This window comes from Cyphomyrmex costatus, unplaced genomic scaffold, assembly GCF_001594065.2.
Source record: "Cyphomyrmex costatus isolate MS0001 unplaced genomic scaffold, Ccosl1.0 scaffold32, whole genome shotgun sequence".
Classification (NCBI taxonomy): domain Eukaryota; kingdom Metazoa; phylum Arthropoda; class Insecta; order Hymenoptera; family Formicidae; genus Cyphomyrmex; species Cyphomyrmex costatus.
The window spans coordinates 289,376-307,299 of NW_017277340.1; the positions used below are offsets into that span (position 1 = coordinate 289,376).

Sequence of the window (17,924 nt, forward strand, 5' to 3'; positions counted from 1 at the left end):
TTTTTGGCAGAAAGATGTATCACATCTGGAGTTCTCGTTAATGAATAATGTAAATCATCATAATATGTTTACGATGTATAAAAAAATGTGATGAAAGTATATCAAGTATATTGGAATTCAATGGTGTGAGATAGCTTATCAGCGATCCACAAAAATTATTTTTATGAGTTATTTAGGTCAGATTATACACTTGTGACTTCTTCGAGGAGAGGTGATATACGTATTTATAAGAACTTAATCAACTATAAGTATTTTGATACAATAAATTAGGACACTTTAATACAAGTGTATTTCAGTTTACATAAATATATCTGTACATTTACTTCTAAAAAATAAGATATAAGTGATTATTTACACTGATGTGTTTGTTCAAGGCATTCTTTAAATTGCTGTACGATTGAGTAACATTTGACTCTTGACTCATTACGAAGCTATGACAATGTCTAAATTTTTCTCAATCTCACGCAACGTTGTCTTTACGTGATTTAATTCCTCTTAAAAAGGAGAAATATTCTTGTGTTCTTGTATTATTAAAACGGAATTAATATGGCATTGTTAATATAATTATATTATTATAGTATTATTGGAATTTTTTAATATTCTTTATTTGCATATTATTTCTTTATTGATTTTGTAATTAAAAAAATTATTGTTATTAATATATTTAGTTAACATTAAATTTTAGCATGTGCGTGTTGGCTTATTTTTGGTCTTTGTCGATTTTGTTAAACAACGGAATCGTCGAGATTCTTTCTATTTACTAATGCAATTAAAAACACGAAATTGGGAAATTGTAGCGAGCGATTCATCAGCGAAAAAGTTCTGTCCTCGCTTCTCGCTCTTGGACCCTTAAATCGATAATATATGACGATACGCGTCATGAACGATTATGTGTTTAATCGTATGACGAAATTATAGTTATCATTCGCGACAACTTCCCTCTCTTTCTCTCTTGTCATTGTCGTTGTTACAAGTTCGCTTTGTGCCTATAACCAGATACGGCTTGATGTATTTAGCACGGTTAGTACCACTGTTGCTAGGGCATCAGCTGATCAGGCCGGCCGCCTGCGCGCAGGGGTGTATCTTCGATCTTTCCGCCTCGTATCTACGGGATGTACGTAAATGTTTGTAATCAGTTCAATTTCGGATTCCCCGAAGAGATTATTAGTTTAAGGAGATGTTAATTCTGAAAGTTTGATTATAAAATTCAGTAGCGCAGAACCAGATTGTGAAGCTTCCAAACGCGGTTATTTGAGGCTCAGTGACGCAATCGACAAAAGAAACAGCTAATAATTTTGTACAAATAACAAAAAGGAAGGTGGAAGAATATAAAAATAATTGGAATAATGTAATTTATTATACGTATAATATTATAATTTTAGAAGCGGGAATTACTTTGGCTAAATATCTGAAAATTTAGCTAGATACAGATTTGAAAATAATTTTGTCGGACAACAAAATAATAATCGTATAGAAAACTAGTTGTTTATTAAAACGTTTTGCAGTATTGTGTTATCGAGAAATGTTCTGAAAATTATTTCCAAATCTGCGTTTAACTAAATTTTTGGATGCTTCTACAAAAAATCATTCTTTCCTATAATATATCAGTATAATTATCAGTAGTCCTCAGTGCTATCATCACTGAGAAAAATTTCCGGTTGGAAATAGACGAATTATAATTGATCATACCAATCAAAATTCTGGTTATTTCAACTGGAATCATAACAGGTTCGACCAGAAAATTCTGATTTTGTCTACTTCTAGCAGAACTTCTAGCAGAATACAACCGTTGTTATTCTTTTTCCAGTGCACAACTGTTATTTGAAATTACTAATTTCTTCCTTTCCTTTTTCTTCTTTTAAAGAAAGAGAACGATATAACAAGAGAGAGAGAGAGAGAGAGAGCTAGGAAAGCGACTAAACTCATTTCAACCAACATTTTTTAACAGAGCGTCCTGGTGTATATTAATTAAGGAGAAAGCAGCAGAGGACGTGGCGGAAGAAACGCGAGGGGACAGTTTTTTAGAACTCCGGAGTCGACTCGGAGTTGCCGAAAAATCTGATCGTGTCCCGCACATGCTCTCGAAATACGACGTCGATAGATCGACATGACTCTCAACAAGCGTTACAGCCCTGTCTCGACCAATGACAGCGGCGTAAAGCCGGCGTGCGTTCCCCTACCCGCTACCGTATCACCCGACCCCGTGTCCGTGTAGTCGCGATCTAACCATCCTTACCACCCCCCCCCCCCCCACCCGGCAAGCCGGCCAGATGATCGCGGTCTGGTTCGACTCGCTTGGCATCGCTCGGCGGCGTCAGTTAGCAACCGGCTCTCGCTTGGGGTGGAACGTTTCTCGCTTCATCGTTCGACCGGCTGTGTGCCTATAATACTCAGCGTAACCCGATTCTCTCGCGTTTTCCGAGACCTTTCTCGCCGTTGTGCCGGTTTACACGCATTGACGCCTCTCCCGCGTCTTTCGCGTCTCCACCGCCTCCGTCGTCCCGAGTTTCCGAGAGGAGCCCAGCTTCCCCTTTGTGATATATTATGACTGGTTGTAGCTACGCTACGTTACTCCTCGTTACTTGTAGTGCCAATCGACGGACGTGTCGTGTCGAAGCCGGTCTGCCAAATCGCCGGTGATAACACTGATAATTGTTCGCTAAACTGCGTCGGAATCTCGCACGCGTCGGCGAATCTCGTCGTCGTCGTGTTCGCGTGATCTATCAAGGATAAATAAATAGATCGAGGGAGAAAAAGAGAGAGAGAGGAGAGTAGCGGCGGAGTATCAGGAACAATCGTCAGCCGGGGTGTGCCTGCGAGTATTTTTTTTATTGGTCAGTGTGTTTATCAAAAGGCCTTCAAGATTCCCATTGCCAACGAGAACGACCCGCAGTCGGCGGATACGATCGCGGATCGTGGTGCCTGCAGCATGGGCAGCATGGGTCAAATTGGACCGAATGACGTGAGTCATTTCTTTTTTTTCCTTTTTTTTTGTTCTTTGTCCCCTCGCTCGTCTTTTTCGAGGGAAATTTTCCGCTCGGTGCGGCGGAGGTCGGGCGTCGCACGTATCGACCCGACGCCCGTTGTCACCTGGCGGACGTGCGAGTGTCCGGCGACCGTTCGAACGCTTTTCTCGCTCTCTCAGGAGAGACTATCCCCGAACTCCGGAAATCGGAGGAGAGCGAGCATCGACGTTTCTCGACGACGCGGACAATCAAGCCGGCGCCGGCTCGCAACAAGTGGAAAGTTCCTGTTGGAGATCCTATAACAGAGTCACGAGCGAGTTTGTCAAAATTATACGAGAGAGACAGAGAGAGGTATAATTATTTGTATGTATGTATTTATATACATACATATTTCCTCCTTATAGATACAGTGAATGCAAGAAAAGTCGATACAACGGAAATTTTTATTAAAAAAAAAAGCTGTACTTGTTGAAAATAAAAAAAATATTAATCAGCAATATTTTATACAACTACATTCTGTCTTAATACAAATAAAAGAGCTTTGCACGCCTTCGCACTTACGAATACTTTTTGTGCATTAAATTAATACAGCTTTTCATTTTTGTCCTTTTTTTTACGATAATATATTTTAATTGTTACACAAGTTGTTAGGTAAGATAATTTTGTGGTATATACAGTTTATTATTCAGTTGATTATTTTTTTTAATAAATTGCGAATTATACATATAATAAAATTGTTAATTATATACATAATAATGTTTATTTTCTAAAAACAAGGTTTCTACTGTATCCTATTTTAATTTATTCTTCTGTCTCATTCTATAATTTTAATTAAGATTAAAAAGTTAGATAGTATAAGTTAAAATAAAATAATATTTACTTGGAGAAAGTACACTGAGAAAAATGCCTGATTGAAAATGGATCAATTAGAAGATTCTGATTATAATAATGAGAGAGAGAGAGAATATCTAAGAAAATCTTTTTTAGCCAAAAAAATTTTGTTTTGTCCATTTTTGACCGGAACTCCAATTAATTCCGGATATTTTTTTCATCATGTATATTGTATATACATATGATATATATGTGTGCGTGCGTGCGTGCGTGCGTGCGTACACACATATATACATATGTATGTGTACCTTTCTCTCACATAGGATTTTAAGACAATCGCTCGTGGGCAGATTCTGTTATAAGATCTTTTTAGTTTCTGCAATCGAGAGATCCTTTTCTTTATAAGAGCTTGGAAACGCGCATCATAGATCGACTCGATAACTTTCCGGTTCTTTGAAACTTTCCATGCGAGGTGTATTAAGCACTTTGAGTCGCTGATAAAAACATTTCCATCGTGGTAAATATCGCGTTGTTAAAGTTAATCGCATTCTCTCCGCAAGAGTCTCTCTTGCGCATGTTACCTCAAATATTTGTACAAAATGGTTTATGTATATGTATTCCGATATACACATATCTGTAATTGTCGCACGTAAATGCCTTTAAAACTAGATAAACGCGCTCAAGCGATGATAAAACTACTGCTTTACGAAATGTGTCACGCTCTTTCGTCATGCTATCGTTACATATTTTGTTTTTCGCACCGTTACAATATTGGTTAATCAGCATTAATGGTCGTCCATAATTGGCCTCTTTATACATCGTTTCGTCTGTTTCGACCACGGGAAACTTTTCCTTTAACCCGGTTATTATCTAAAGTGTTTTTTACATCCCAGGTGAGAAAATATAAATAAGAAGTTTTTCTTTTTGAACACATCTACTTCTCTTCTAAAAACTATTTCTTACGAATCTTTAAAAAAGCAATTTCTTCGAAAACCCGCAATAAAAAAGCGTTGTATGAATTAAAATCTTTATCTTTTGGAAATACTGTTATAATAAGCAATTTAACGTACTCGTTCCATGTAACATTTATTTGATTTTTTACTTACTATTTCTCTAAAAATGTTGAGCAAATTCGTCATATTTATTTTATTCATAATATTCTTAAATAAATTGAATCGAAAATCAATCAATAATATACAATACATTAATATTAATTATTTTAATTGGGATGTAAAAAACATTCAAGGTAATCATTTACGTAATAAAAAATGAAGTAATTACTCCCGAGTTAATCTCCTTTAATTTTTCAAACTGACAGCGGAATGTAATAGACATACATGACTGCCTTACGTGTATACATACATTTAAATCTAAGCGATACTGAATACCAGAAATATCCCTTCGCTCTTGGATTGAAATGAGCGATAAAAATTCTCGCGTGTGGCATTAATTCCGGTATAAATCTTTTTCCGGGGTAATTCAGGTTGGTTAAAATACAGCAGTACAGGTTGTGCGTTTACGCGTAAAATATAAATAGCACACATTACGCGTAAACGATGTAAACTATGTGTAGAATGTCACCTATAACTATAACCTATGAAGCGATAGAAGATTCATATTTCGTTAGGTTGGAATTGGAAATAAAGGATAAAATTAATAATTAGGTTTATTCGCGTTGCTTTGAAACCCCTCCCCCCCCCCCTAAAATTTGTGCACTTAAAATGAGATAAATATTCAGGCGTTGAAAAGAAAGAAAAGTGAAGATGTTGAGTGCAAAAAGTGCAAGCAACGCGAACGGACCTTTTGTCAACGCGCTCGCTCGCCATCCGATGTCTGATTGCTCTCCGATTGTCCTCGGCTTTCTTCCTCCTACACATGCCGGCCGGCCGGCACACATTTGAAAAGTCACCGAGACCTTTCTCAGCAGCTCATCGGCAGAAATAGAGCTACAATAACGCGCTGGTGAAGGAGCGATAGAGGCTGGCCGCGACCGGTCGACCTGCTTGCCCGTGCGGGAGCAAGAAGGATGATGTCAGAGAGATACGTTGACGACGGATAGAGACGGTAGACGAGAGTCGCGCGATCGTGTTCAGCGTTTCTGGTTGGTCGGCAGTCTTCGGGATTTAACAGTGACGAGCACATAATTCCTCTTCCCTGTTTACGCGTTTGTTTTATTCGCTCCTTTTCTCTCATTCCATCGTCCGCCTTACCTGATTAATCGCATGCCGATCTCGCTCCGAGATAACATCACTGAGTCTTCTGCGGTTCGTCTTCTTGGTTTTTTTAGAAACGTCGAGTTCTCCCTTTTAACGGTACTGATCTCCATGCCAAGCAGTCAGTTTCTCGTGATTTCACTAGTAGGAAGTAAGTAGTGGCAATTCGAATGTGAAATCGAATGATATACGTGGAAATCTTTTGTGGATTAATTGATCCTATCATGTGATAATTGTGTAAAGGAGGAATTTTAGACGGTATGTGCTATGTATGATGATTCGAATTTGACATGTTAAGAAAAGCTGGTCAACATAACGTGAAAAACAGTGTTATTAAAATTGCTCCTCTCTACGTAATTTCACACCTCCTTGAAAAATGTAAGACTCTTAGTTTTTCAACTTATGTATACGTATTGTCTAAAAATTTTGAAGTGAATCTCGCTTTGAGTGAAATCTCACTCTTGAAAATTGAGCCACTCTTTTTCAAGACAGGCTCAATTTTCAATCTTTGGAGTTTGATAGAGTAAGATTTTACACCAAAGAGAATTTAGGCTAACAGTATATTTTCAGATTTGTACTTGTCTACAACATATTTTTTTAAATTGTAAGCATATTATGACATATTTGAAATTGAACAGGAACATGGAAAGAGAACGAATTAACTGAAACATCTAAAAATGTAGATAGATACAGATCTGAAAATAATATTGTTGAATCATCAAAATAATTATATAATTTTCTTTATTCTTTACTCTTTTTCTTAATACTTTTTTTTTTAATTATTTATATAAAAATTAAATAATTAATTAGAAAAAAAAAAACTTAAGTATGATGAGCAATGCTGCAAAAAGTTTTAATATTCTATAGTAACCAGTTTGAACGTCCTACATAATTATTCTAATAGTTCAACAAAATTATTTTCAGAGATCTGCATCTAGCTAAATTTTTTAACACATCAGCAAAATCATTGTTGCCATGCAACCTCCATTCTTTTTATTCTCGGACGATCGATGTCGAACGCGCACGAATCACTTCCGAGTTTTACGCAACTTTCATGATAATCCTCATAACGTGCTTTTACGGGATGTGTGAGTATCATCGTCGATAACAATATAAGCATATCGTTATCATACATATGTATATTTGCACACGGGAAGAACGATTTTGCTGGAATATTTAAATAAATTTTGCTGGATGTACACAGATCTGAAAGTAATTTTAATAAAATAATTACGTGGAAGACTAAAAATTGATAAGCAGTATAAAAAAAAATTTTAGCAATCGATTTAAATTTCTAATAAAATTATCTCGAAGGTCCAACAAAACTATTTTCAGACCTGTATTCCGCAAAATTTTAAATCTTTCAGCAAAATCATATTTTCTAGTTTTATTTATCTTAAAGTCTAAATGTTTTTATATCTCGCTTGCTTGCCAACTTCGATAATTCCAGTCCACTAATCAAATGGTACGCAGTGATTAATTTGTACAAGATTAATTCTACCCGAATGAAAGCGTTGTGGTACCTACCCCTGCTAGTTTAGATAGTACCTTCGCGTTTAAATTGGTCTTCGATTTTTGCTCCGCCATGTGCCCCGTCTGATAAGCTATCATGATGACTTAGTAATCAGGTGACAAATCAGATAGTCATCTAATTTAATCGCTTGTGTTTACATAATTTTTTTTAAAAGCTTTAAAAGCGAGCTTTAAAATTTAATTGTAGTAAAAAAAAAAAAATAGACCGTATCAACAGAGTCGATACAGTTTGTTGCTACGTGACTTACGAAACTGATAAATACAAGCCGCAATATTTGTTTTCTTTCATGTAAGCATATTATCTTTTTATACATATAATTTCCAGAGGTCATGTATTGCGTGCATAAATCTCACTAGTTATTTTGTAACTATGCTTTGTTGTTGGTCTCGCATGCGATGATTAAATTATTGGCGAGTATAAGAATAGTCTGCTAGTTTACGGCTATTAAATTACCGCTCGTTTAGAGCTACGAATTTAAACTGTTTTCTAGGAGTCCCTAAGAGATTCCTCGTAAACAAAGTCGGCGTGAATATTCATCCTTGTCTATTTTTACGACTGCCGCCAAGCATGCCATGAAATTGCGAACGTTCTATTACGTGCTTTCAGGAAGCAGCTGTGTTTTCGCATAACTTGTCCTCCGTAGGAGTAAAACGTGAGACAGTATTTTCGATGATATTCTCGATCTTGCGTCAGCTTCATCCCTCTTTCGTCAGCTCGAGTCTCAACATCAAATTAACAAGCATTTCGTCCCTGAGCATACATCATCCCGTAATAGAACGTCCATCTTTATCACGTGCGATTATCATTTTTAATAGTAACATTCTTAGGATCTGTAATGAATACCATAGTGATATAATCTGACTTTATTAAAAAAAAAAAGAAACTAATTTAAACTAATTTTATTATATTAAGAATTCAAATTACTTTTAACGAAATTAATTCTACTGAACTTTATTAAATTTTATTAACGAATTATAATATTTCTCATTTATGACTTAATTTTATTTAAGTTTAAACAAAAAGATATTTATTCGGTTTGCCCACGCAAATACATAAAATACATGAGAAAGGAAAAATTCAAGAGTTATAAAAGGTTTTTCTTCCTTAAATTTTAAACGCGTTGTCAGATGTTTCTTTTGGTACGTCCTTAGGTACGTGTCTGAAACGCCTCTTATGAGAAGGTGGTGCTATCGAGGTTCATCTTCCTCGATTCCATCGACACCTTTCCTCATCCCTCGCCTGATCGAAGACGATAGACCTTGCTAGGCAATAAGAAACCCGAACCAAAATTTACTTACTGTTGATGCAACATCCAGGGCTTTTCGATTATACTTAATTTTCATGCATCCGCTGTCGTTATTCATTAACGCAAATAGCGAAATTCTTAATTCAAGGTGATCAACTCGTTGTTCACCAAGAATCCATTAACGGCTATGACTAGTACTGTTGATTTAGATTGCTAATTTTGTAGCTGGAACGTGCTAATTATTATGTAACCGCAACTGTAAGCAACAATGATGCGCGGCCGGTTCTTATACTTTTTCCAACCTTATTTTTTTCAAACAAACGAGAAAAAAAAAGAACTTGATTACTTAGCTCCCTAATGACTTCGTGCAACCTCACCATCACGGATACCGGACGTCGATGTGTGTGCACATCGTTTACTTTCGCACTTCTCTCAAGTGGTCACTTACTATAGTTACGCAATATCGAACACGTCGCCGGTTTAATTTTTGCGAGAAATTGAAAATTCGCGCACGTCCGGTGCATTTTCGTGGTCCGTTGTTTTCGTTCGAGGCGAATTTCGAAGAGACGAAATTAAGCAGCTACCTACCTTTGCACATCAGACGCGACTTCGTCTATTTTTATCGCCACCGAGTGTACATTCGATTTCTCTCTTCCCTTCTTTTTTCCAGCCCTTTTTCTTCTCCTTGTATCTCTCAACACGAACCTGACGAGTATACGTCCCAGCGGCGGTGACTCGTATCCCCGCCGGGATACGAGAACACGGTTATCGAATCTTCCTTTTTACTTTTTTTTCTCATTTCTCGCCCGCACCTCCATTATCTCTGTCTCTGTCGAGATATATGTCACGATTACTCCGTATATACGGCAGCCTTCTTCTGAAATTCACTTCCGTCTGTCGAACGAGAATCGGAAGATCTCGGTTGTTACATGAGGTGTTCGTAGTGGATGAACAGAACGGTATTCTCTGTTGAGAAATAAAATGATTTTACCTCGGATTTTACCATTGACAGAATATTATCAGACGTCATATCATTTTAATCCTCTCTTTTCATCAAATACATCGAGCATCTTGTGTGTATGTTAGATATACGTTTTATATATATACACAGAAAAATACGGTTTTTGATGTTTTTAAAATTTAAGTTAGATTTAAAAATAGTTTTGATGAAATATTGAAATAATTGTATAAATTACTGATTACTAAAATGTCAATTTTTTTTAGTATCACTCATGCTTGAAATTCTTACATAATTATTTTAATGCTCCATTTTCAGATCTGTGTTAGCTAAATTTTTAGATACTTTACTAAAATCGTTCGTTTTGTTCGATAGAAACTTTCACACTATTCATAATGCAGGAGACTAAAATTTTTTTCGCATTTCTCGCTGTGTTTTACATATTCAAGGACTTATGTTTCTTAATATACGCATATTCCTTCAGTCATCTTATGGAACCGTCCCTAAAGCGGAAATAAACGCTGCTCATCCCCCTTCATTCCCTTTTCTCCCTTTCTTCTCCTTTTCTTCCATCTTACCGTGCTCCCTCGACGTCGTAAAATTGTTTTCCAGGCGTTGGAACTGGTTTCAGAGATCTGAGTTCTGGTTTCCAATGTTGTTTATGACCGGTCATAGGCCGTCTTCGCTCTTCTCATTCGCGTCTTGCTCCTTGTCTTCCACCCGCAGTAGAATTCTTCTCGACTTCTCTTCTTCTTTTTTTTTCCGTCACAACGGCGATGTAAAAGCCTTTTGCTGAATGAAAGACGAGGGTTCTTTCTTCGCGAACGTTTCAAAACCGGGTGCAAGTTTTAGTCTTTTCCTTTTGTAACTGGTGGGCGAACTCGTTGCAATAAGTTTGCTACCACCGCGGTAAAATTACGATTAGCGATTACGTAAACTGATGATATCGGTCTGGCGTACGAGAAAATTGAGAATATATCGCTGAGAATTTATTGGTGGCAATATTAATAGACGCTCACGTTCTGTTATTAATCAAGTTAACGGTACTCCGTAAATAGATTGGGAAGAATTCAAGGTTTCGGACAAAAGGCTATCTGATTTTGGCGTTTTCTTATATGGCTTGGAAATACTTTGGCTCATCTTCATCACACAGAAAGAACAATTGGCTAAAATATCTAAAAATTTAGCACATATAGATCTGAAAGTAATTTTGGATCAGGATAATTACGCAAGAATCTCAAACGCGATGAGCAATGCTGCAAAAAGTTTGGACATTTTAATAACCGATTTGAATATTGTATGTATATAATTATTTTAATGATCCAACAAAATTATGTTCAATTTTGTATCTGGTGAAATTTTTAGATACTTTAGCAAAACTGTTCTTTTCGTGTACACATCGTGCATTATATTTATACTTATCACTTAAATTAACTCACAACACAATCTAGAAATAAGTTTCACGAAATGGAGCCAAATCATCATGTGAAACTGCAACGAGTGTAAATGCGAGACCGAAAGGACTCCACACTAATTGTATGAAATTAGGTCTCGGTAAATGAATACATTTTCACATATAATGTAGCTTATTAAAATGAATAAACTGTATTGTGGACAAGATTCAATCAATAACAGATAATTTTTGAACTATCCAAAATATCCAAGATATAAAATTGGTGCTCATAGAGCTTTTTTGATACACGATAGTTCAAAAATCTCCTATCGAGTCTCGTATCCATGACATTTTTTGTTCATCATATTGTAAGCTACATTATATGTGAAAATTAATTCGTTTTATCGAGATTTTTCAAGCAATTAGTGCGAGGCTCTTTGTTTTGATTAGGCTTCGATTGCGTAAAACTTATTTTTACTCTGTTTATAGTTTTTATTTTCAAGATCGATACTGTTCTTCTTGATTTTATTCTGCGAGTTATACGAATGTCATTTTGCAATCAATAATTGGATATTCGAAACGCGTCTTCCGGAATCTCTGGACTCGTCCAGATTCATGACTAAAGCAAAACTATACTCGCGTGCTTCCTAGTTCGGTACGAGGAGGTGAGGGGTTCTTTGTGTGCTTCGGCCTCGAATCGGCCAGTGGGACACAAGCTATCCTAAGTACGAGGAGGACGGACTGAGAGAGCGGAGTACGTGGGAGAGAGAAACGTCTGGCTGTCACGTGGCAGACCGGCAATCGATACGATGACGTCGACCTCGACGGCAACCAATGAGACGACCGCCCCCGCTGCCTTGACTATAACAGTGCCATTTACTGATAAGAAAGGGGCATCGAACCCGCGAAGTTTCCTTTGTTCGCAAACTCGCTCCTCCCTCCTTTTCCTTGCCCTCCAATCTTCGTTCTTGTACTTTTCAGCTGAGTTTATTTTCCCTCTGGCATCACCCTCCCTTCTTCTCAGCCTCCGCCTCTTTTTTTTTTTACAAGATGTCTCTGAGACAAATTCTTCCCTTAATTCTTAATGACGAATTCTTTTTTCTTTTAACGAGCCAATTATTTCTACCGAAAACATTTTTTTAATTGTTATACTAAAAATCTTATTCGGATATTGTTGGCTTGAAAAATCTACCATGAAAGAGTTAGAAACGAACTGTTTACGAATTAAGAACCACCTTGTATATTCAGTAGCAGTATCTTTCTTCGTGTTGAAATATGTTCCTCGAGAAGACAACTATGGCGTCCAGCGTCCATGAAAGAACGAGAGATAGAAGGGGAAGAGAAGGAGTATTCAGCTCTGAAAATCGACCGACCAAATCGTTCGAATTAAATTATCGGATTTTATCCGAGTGACCTTGGAAGCCCGATATCGGTAGATATGTCTCGAAGCACAGATCACTCGCGTGACTCGACTCAACAAGGAGAGAAAGATGTCCGCTTCCTGCTGATTAATTTGTTTGCTCGTGTTGTTGGGTACTTTGAAAACACAGCTAATATTAGGCATTATCACATTTATTTGTGGATTAGTTGTATCTACACGTTCTTATCAATTTCAAACCTACACTCGTGTGAGAGTTATTAAAATATTTTATTTATATTAATATACAATTTAAAAAAAATACGTAGGTATCCTCATCTTTAAATAAATATATAATTTCTTCTTTTTATTTTTTATATATATTTTATTTTTTATATATATTATATAACACAATGACGCAGCGAATAAGAAACAACGTCTATTCCAGACATCTTTTGTCGTTCTATAATGCATCATCCGATAGTTCTCTTCCGAAATAATAGGTAGTAGTGAACGAGTACAACATAATAGGTTCTGGACTGGTTCCAGTGTTTGAAATTGCGATTAAAAACTTGGGCACGACCCAGGTCGAAGGTTTAAGTGGCCGAAAGGGAAGAATTGTGTCGATAATAATCGGCCAATTCGGTATTCGCCGAGCATAATACAGCGCACAGAGACAGAATTCGGGCGTCCTTGAGAGTTGTAACGCGGACACGTGTAGCCGAGAGACGCACCTTAGATTATTCAGTCGCGGTGGATGACGTTTACACGCTCGAGCTGATCCGTACGATTTCAAGACAGTGGCGTAACTAAGGGCAGCATTCATAGTTCGTTCTTATTTTAAGATCGTCTTAAGATACTAATTTGGCTCTTAAGCCAGCGTTCACGATTGGTTTCTATTTTAAAACCGTCTTAAGTAATGTCTTAAGATGCTAATACGACCCTTTGATTATCTTATGATATTTTAAGATTTTACTTAAGACAACCTTAAATATAAGAATCGATTATGAATACCGGCCATATAATCGTATCAGCATCTTGAGACGTTACTTAAGATACTCTTAAGAACAGATTATGAATATTGGCCTTTGATTAGTTTATGACATCTTAAGATTATACTTTTATCTGTGGTGAAGAGAAAAGACAAGAGCGATAAAGACGTTCGGAAAACGGAATAATTTTATCCGAGTTTTATTTGAATATTTAAATTATAATTGCTTTAAATTAATTGTCGAAGCTAGATAGACGGACGAGTGCATTATTTTAATTTTTTTCTATTTATATTGCACGTTATCTAAAACGTACTGTAATCGTGAACGGTGATTTTAGTTTTAATACAATGTATAGTAGAAAAATACAAAATTGGCTTTCACCGCTCGTAAAGATAAATGAAAAGATCCATTAGTATCAAATTTTGTATTATCTCTTTCGGGATAACGATGTTTCTCGCACGATATAACGATTTGTATCTACGCCACTGTGTGGAATGAATAGGGCCCTTCGTCGATCCACGGACAAGCGGAATTCCTAGCCTTCTTGAACAAGTCCGAGCAGTTGTGACAGGGAAATCATTTTTGTGTGCGTGCGCGCGTAAGTGTGTGTGCCGATTCTCGAATTGACTGCTCGACTGCTCTTGCGTCATCCTTTTAACACTCCGTAAAATTAGATGCCATGCAGCATAAAGTTATAAAACTATTTATATCGAAATACATATTTTGCAATGCAATAGTTTATTGATAAGAATGAAATAGTACTTTTGTATTTTCCACTAAAAATGTTTTCAAACGTCGCTATCGGTTGCACTTTCACATAAATTCACAGTAATTTCAGCAGAGAGATCCGCAAAGCTGCTCATATTTTCCATCCCTTCTAATGGAAAGAGTCTTACAGTCAACCCTGTTTATCATTAAATCGCGCGGATATCCGTCACTTTCTCCACAATTCTTCATCGATTACTCCAGATTTAGCACGGTGTTTCGCGCCACAATGGTCGCAATAAATCTCGCACGAGATTAATTTCTTTATCGCTGTGTTGTTTTCCCCGCCGAGGAGGAGAGATATTTTTTACACGTCCTTCGCTATCGAGCGAATCGGTTTACCGATCCATAACGGCGATAATTGATCCGCTCCGCTCGCAAATGGTCGCACTTTTTCTCGAACTACCGTACTACGTATATTTAATATTGAATTGTGTAGCTTGTAATTCGCGCATACATTAGACCTGTCCTAATTTTAACTCGTACACTTGTCTCCCTCGCTTAGAAAGCGAATATTTACTCATCTACTTTTAGCTAGGTATTCGATAAATCATTTTGTTTGCGTGTTACGCACAAAGTACGCATTAATACATCATTTCATGCCATTTAGTCCCTTGCGATTCAGCGGAGTGTTTTGTGTTAATCGTGGCTCAAGTGAAATTGCTGGGTTGGCCAGACTCCCGGAGACTTCGTACGTAAGCTGCGCCCGCGCACGCCTTGTTTCGCACGTATATACGCGTACACGCATATGTGTGTGATAAGACCGGCCGGCACTTCGACGGACACACTCTTGCTCACAGATGGAGAAGACGTGTTGTTTCAGGCCAGGCAAACAAGTGCCATAACTCGCGGCGTTATTGCTCGTCTCACGCTAAAGCCTGATTTACACGACACTTTCTAAACAACCTAAAAAATGTAATTCTCTAAATTATATTTATTTAGTTGTCACAGTTTTCTAAATATATTATATAATTTATCAAATTATATATTTAGCTGGTTTTATTTAACTGCACTGAGAAAAAAGTATTTGATATTCGTGACTGTAATTGCATAATATAATAATTTACGTTAGGAACTCTATTTTTATGGTTATTGCTGTTATAATGTTAGTAATAATTATATATGTATAATATTCTCTTGAACATAAAAAATACATGGGCTATAAGTTGACAATTTCAAATATTAATATAGTAAAGTATCAAGATATAACCAGTGAATATAACCATTTTCTTAAATTAATTTATTATTTTGAGAGAAGTAGTAATATAACAAATAACATATAAAAGACTGCACGTTACTTGCTAGCAAAGAAGTATCGTGTTGAGGTTAAACAAAACTTCATCATCGGTTTTGTTTAAGAGGAAGCAATCAAAAATAGGATACATGTATATGTATTTCGACGAGATGTTGCATGTTGCGATATAATACAACGTTTAATAAAATTTCACGATTCCGTACAATTCAATGTAAACCTACTCGAGCATTTTCCTACGATACATTTTTATGACGCGAAACACCCGATATATTAAATTTTTAATACTTGCAATAATATAATGCCTCTGCTTGTCTTCAATAAAGTGGCATTGAAAAGTAAACGTTATCACAATTGTAGCAAACACGTTCTGAAGAAAATGTCGATGACCGCAGAATGTCTTCTTGGTTATCCAAGGTGCAGTCTGCCTCTTTTTTTTTTTGTATCGTTATATAAGCGGAATCATCGACCTCACAAATGGATGATGAAATAGACATAATTCGATTGCAAACGTATTTTTGATATTTTTGATGAGTAATAAGAAATTATTGCGGTATATTTTAGTAACAAAAATTTGCAATTTTTTTTTTAGTGTAAAAAATTATCACAATATTCATAATTTTTACATCATTAGCCAACATAGTATATTGGGAGCTTTGAGGATTGTCAAATAATTTCTCCATAATATTATAACGATATATATCGAACAGGGTTTTACTTGGGTAAAGTCGATTCGCCTTTGATAGATCCGTCTATTACAGCCGTTCTGATAGTATCCCAAATGACGGGGCTCGAAGACTACGTGAGTCACATAAAATAAAGCAAATTGCTTCTGTTCTTATCTATCGAAGCGAACGCTTTGAAAAATGAGACTTTAAAGTAATCGGTTATGAAGTCGGACGTTTGTTTTAAAGTAGAGCGCTTATCAAAAACGTTGCAAAAGAAAATATGCATTTATTACACGACATTATTATTTCAGACATATTATTGAATATTACTAAACATAAGAAAATTATATTTTTTAAAATATATTTTGATCTTTTTTTAATTATAAATATAATTTTTTGATGTTTAATAAATGTACAAACAAATATTAGTTTCTTCATAATATATAAAAACAAAAGGTTACATTCATAAAAGATGTAGAATATCTTCTTTTATTTTATCCTTTCACTCTGAAATCAATACTTTATTAAGGAAATTAGTTATTTTACGGGGGAAGTCTTATAGGCACAGCTAAATAATATTATTTTAAACGAAACGTCTCGCTTACCACTTTTGCATTTAAGTGCGATAAGGCGTTGCACGTTGCAGCAGAAAGATATCAATACCGAAATATCTCTTTGACATTTCGATTTACCGACCGGTGTAACAACCTATACATTCGTAATAACGGCTAATTGGAAACGTGTGTGTACGCGCTGATACAATCGTTGCGTACAGTGTTCCAGAAATCGACCAGTAAGAGTAGAAAGGGAAATTTATTACTAGTATGAGAAACGCTCGCTTCTCGCAAGTGGTCTTAAATTGCTCAGATACGTGTCGCGGATTCCGGGACACCCTGTGTATCTTGCTCGCGGACACGCGAGCCGGCCGGCGCTCATATCTCGCAGTTGCATTGTTATGCATACAACGTCGGTGCATACATTCGTATCGTTCGGATCGTGTAGCAGGCTAATCGGCCCGTCTGTGGGAAACAGGGGAGGGTCGGACGAGGTAAAGAGAGAACAGCCGCTAATTGTTGGATACGTCCAATTGCCGGACACGGCGGGCGCGAGCCGTACAACACCGTCCGCTTAATTGTTGATCTTAATTAAGCCGTATCGCAGTAGATTGCAATTAATCCCTGCGTGGGTGGCGATTCGCGACATCGTGGTCTATCATTCCCTTCCGCTTCTTACGACACTTCTGCCCCCCTTCTCTTCTCCTCCTGCTCGTCCGTGACTTCTCCTATTTAGTCACGTAGCACGGCAATAAAAACCCATGGCTTCTTTATGCCACTTTAATTCTCGCTTATGCCTCCGCACGTAATTGGCACGTTGCTCCATATCTTCAATGGAGATACACTTCTCCATAGCCGATGATTATTGTCGTTAACGGCCGCCTGATTTCACGAATCGACTGCCATTAACTTCTCTTTTCATGTCCATTTTTTGACCCACGGCAATTCTCTGTACGCAACACTTTTCGAAAGGCGAAATAAGTATAATTTGGGAATAATTTCTCCGCGATGTAAAAGTCACATTAAAAGCCTTTGGAAGATCTCTTGAAGAATTGGATATTATTAATCAACACTGATGACGCGTCGGACGCCTCGAAAAAACGCGTATTATAAAATTTTACTTTTTATTTAATTTATTTTTCGAGCATTATTTTTTTATTTTCAATACAAAAGACGAATAATAAATAATGCCTGT

The 17,924-nt window shown here is 36.7% G+C and overlaps 1 protein-coding gene across 1 annotated transcript in view; it reads left to right on the forward strand.

The window, feature by feature from the left end:
* The first annotated feature begins 2,604 nt into the window (after window positions 1-2,604).
* The window catches only part of LOC108775795 (sestrin homolog), a 39,872-nt gene continuing 24,552 nt past the window's right edge, over window positions 2,605-17,924 (forward strand). The window contains exon 1 of the mRNA XM_018542242.1: window positions 2,605-2,962. Coding sequence (XP_018397744.1) covers window positions 2,930-2,962 — 33 coding nt within the window. The 5' untranslated portion in view covers window positions 2,605-2,929. The remainder of the gene's footprint in view (window positions 2,963-17,924) is intronic.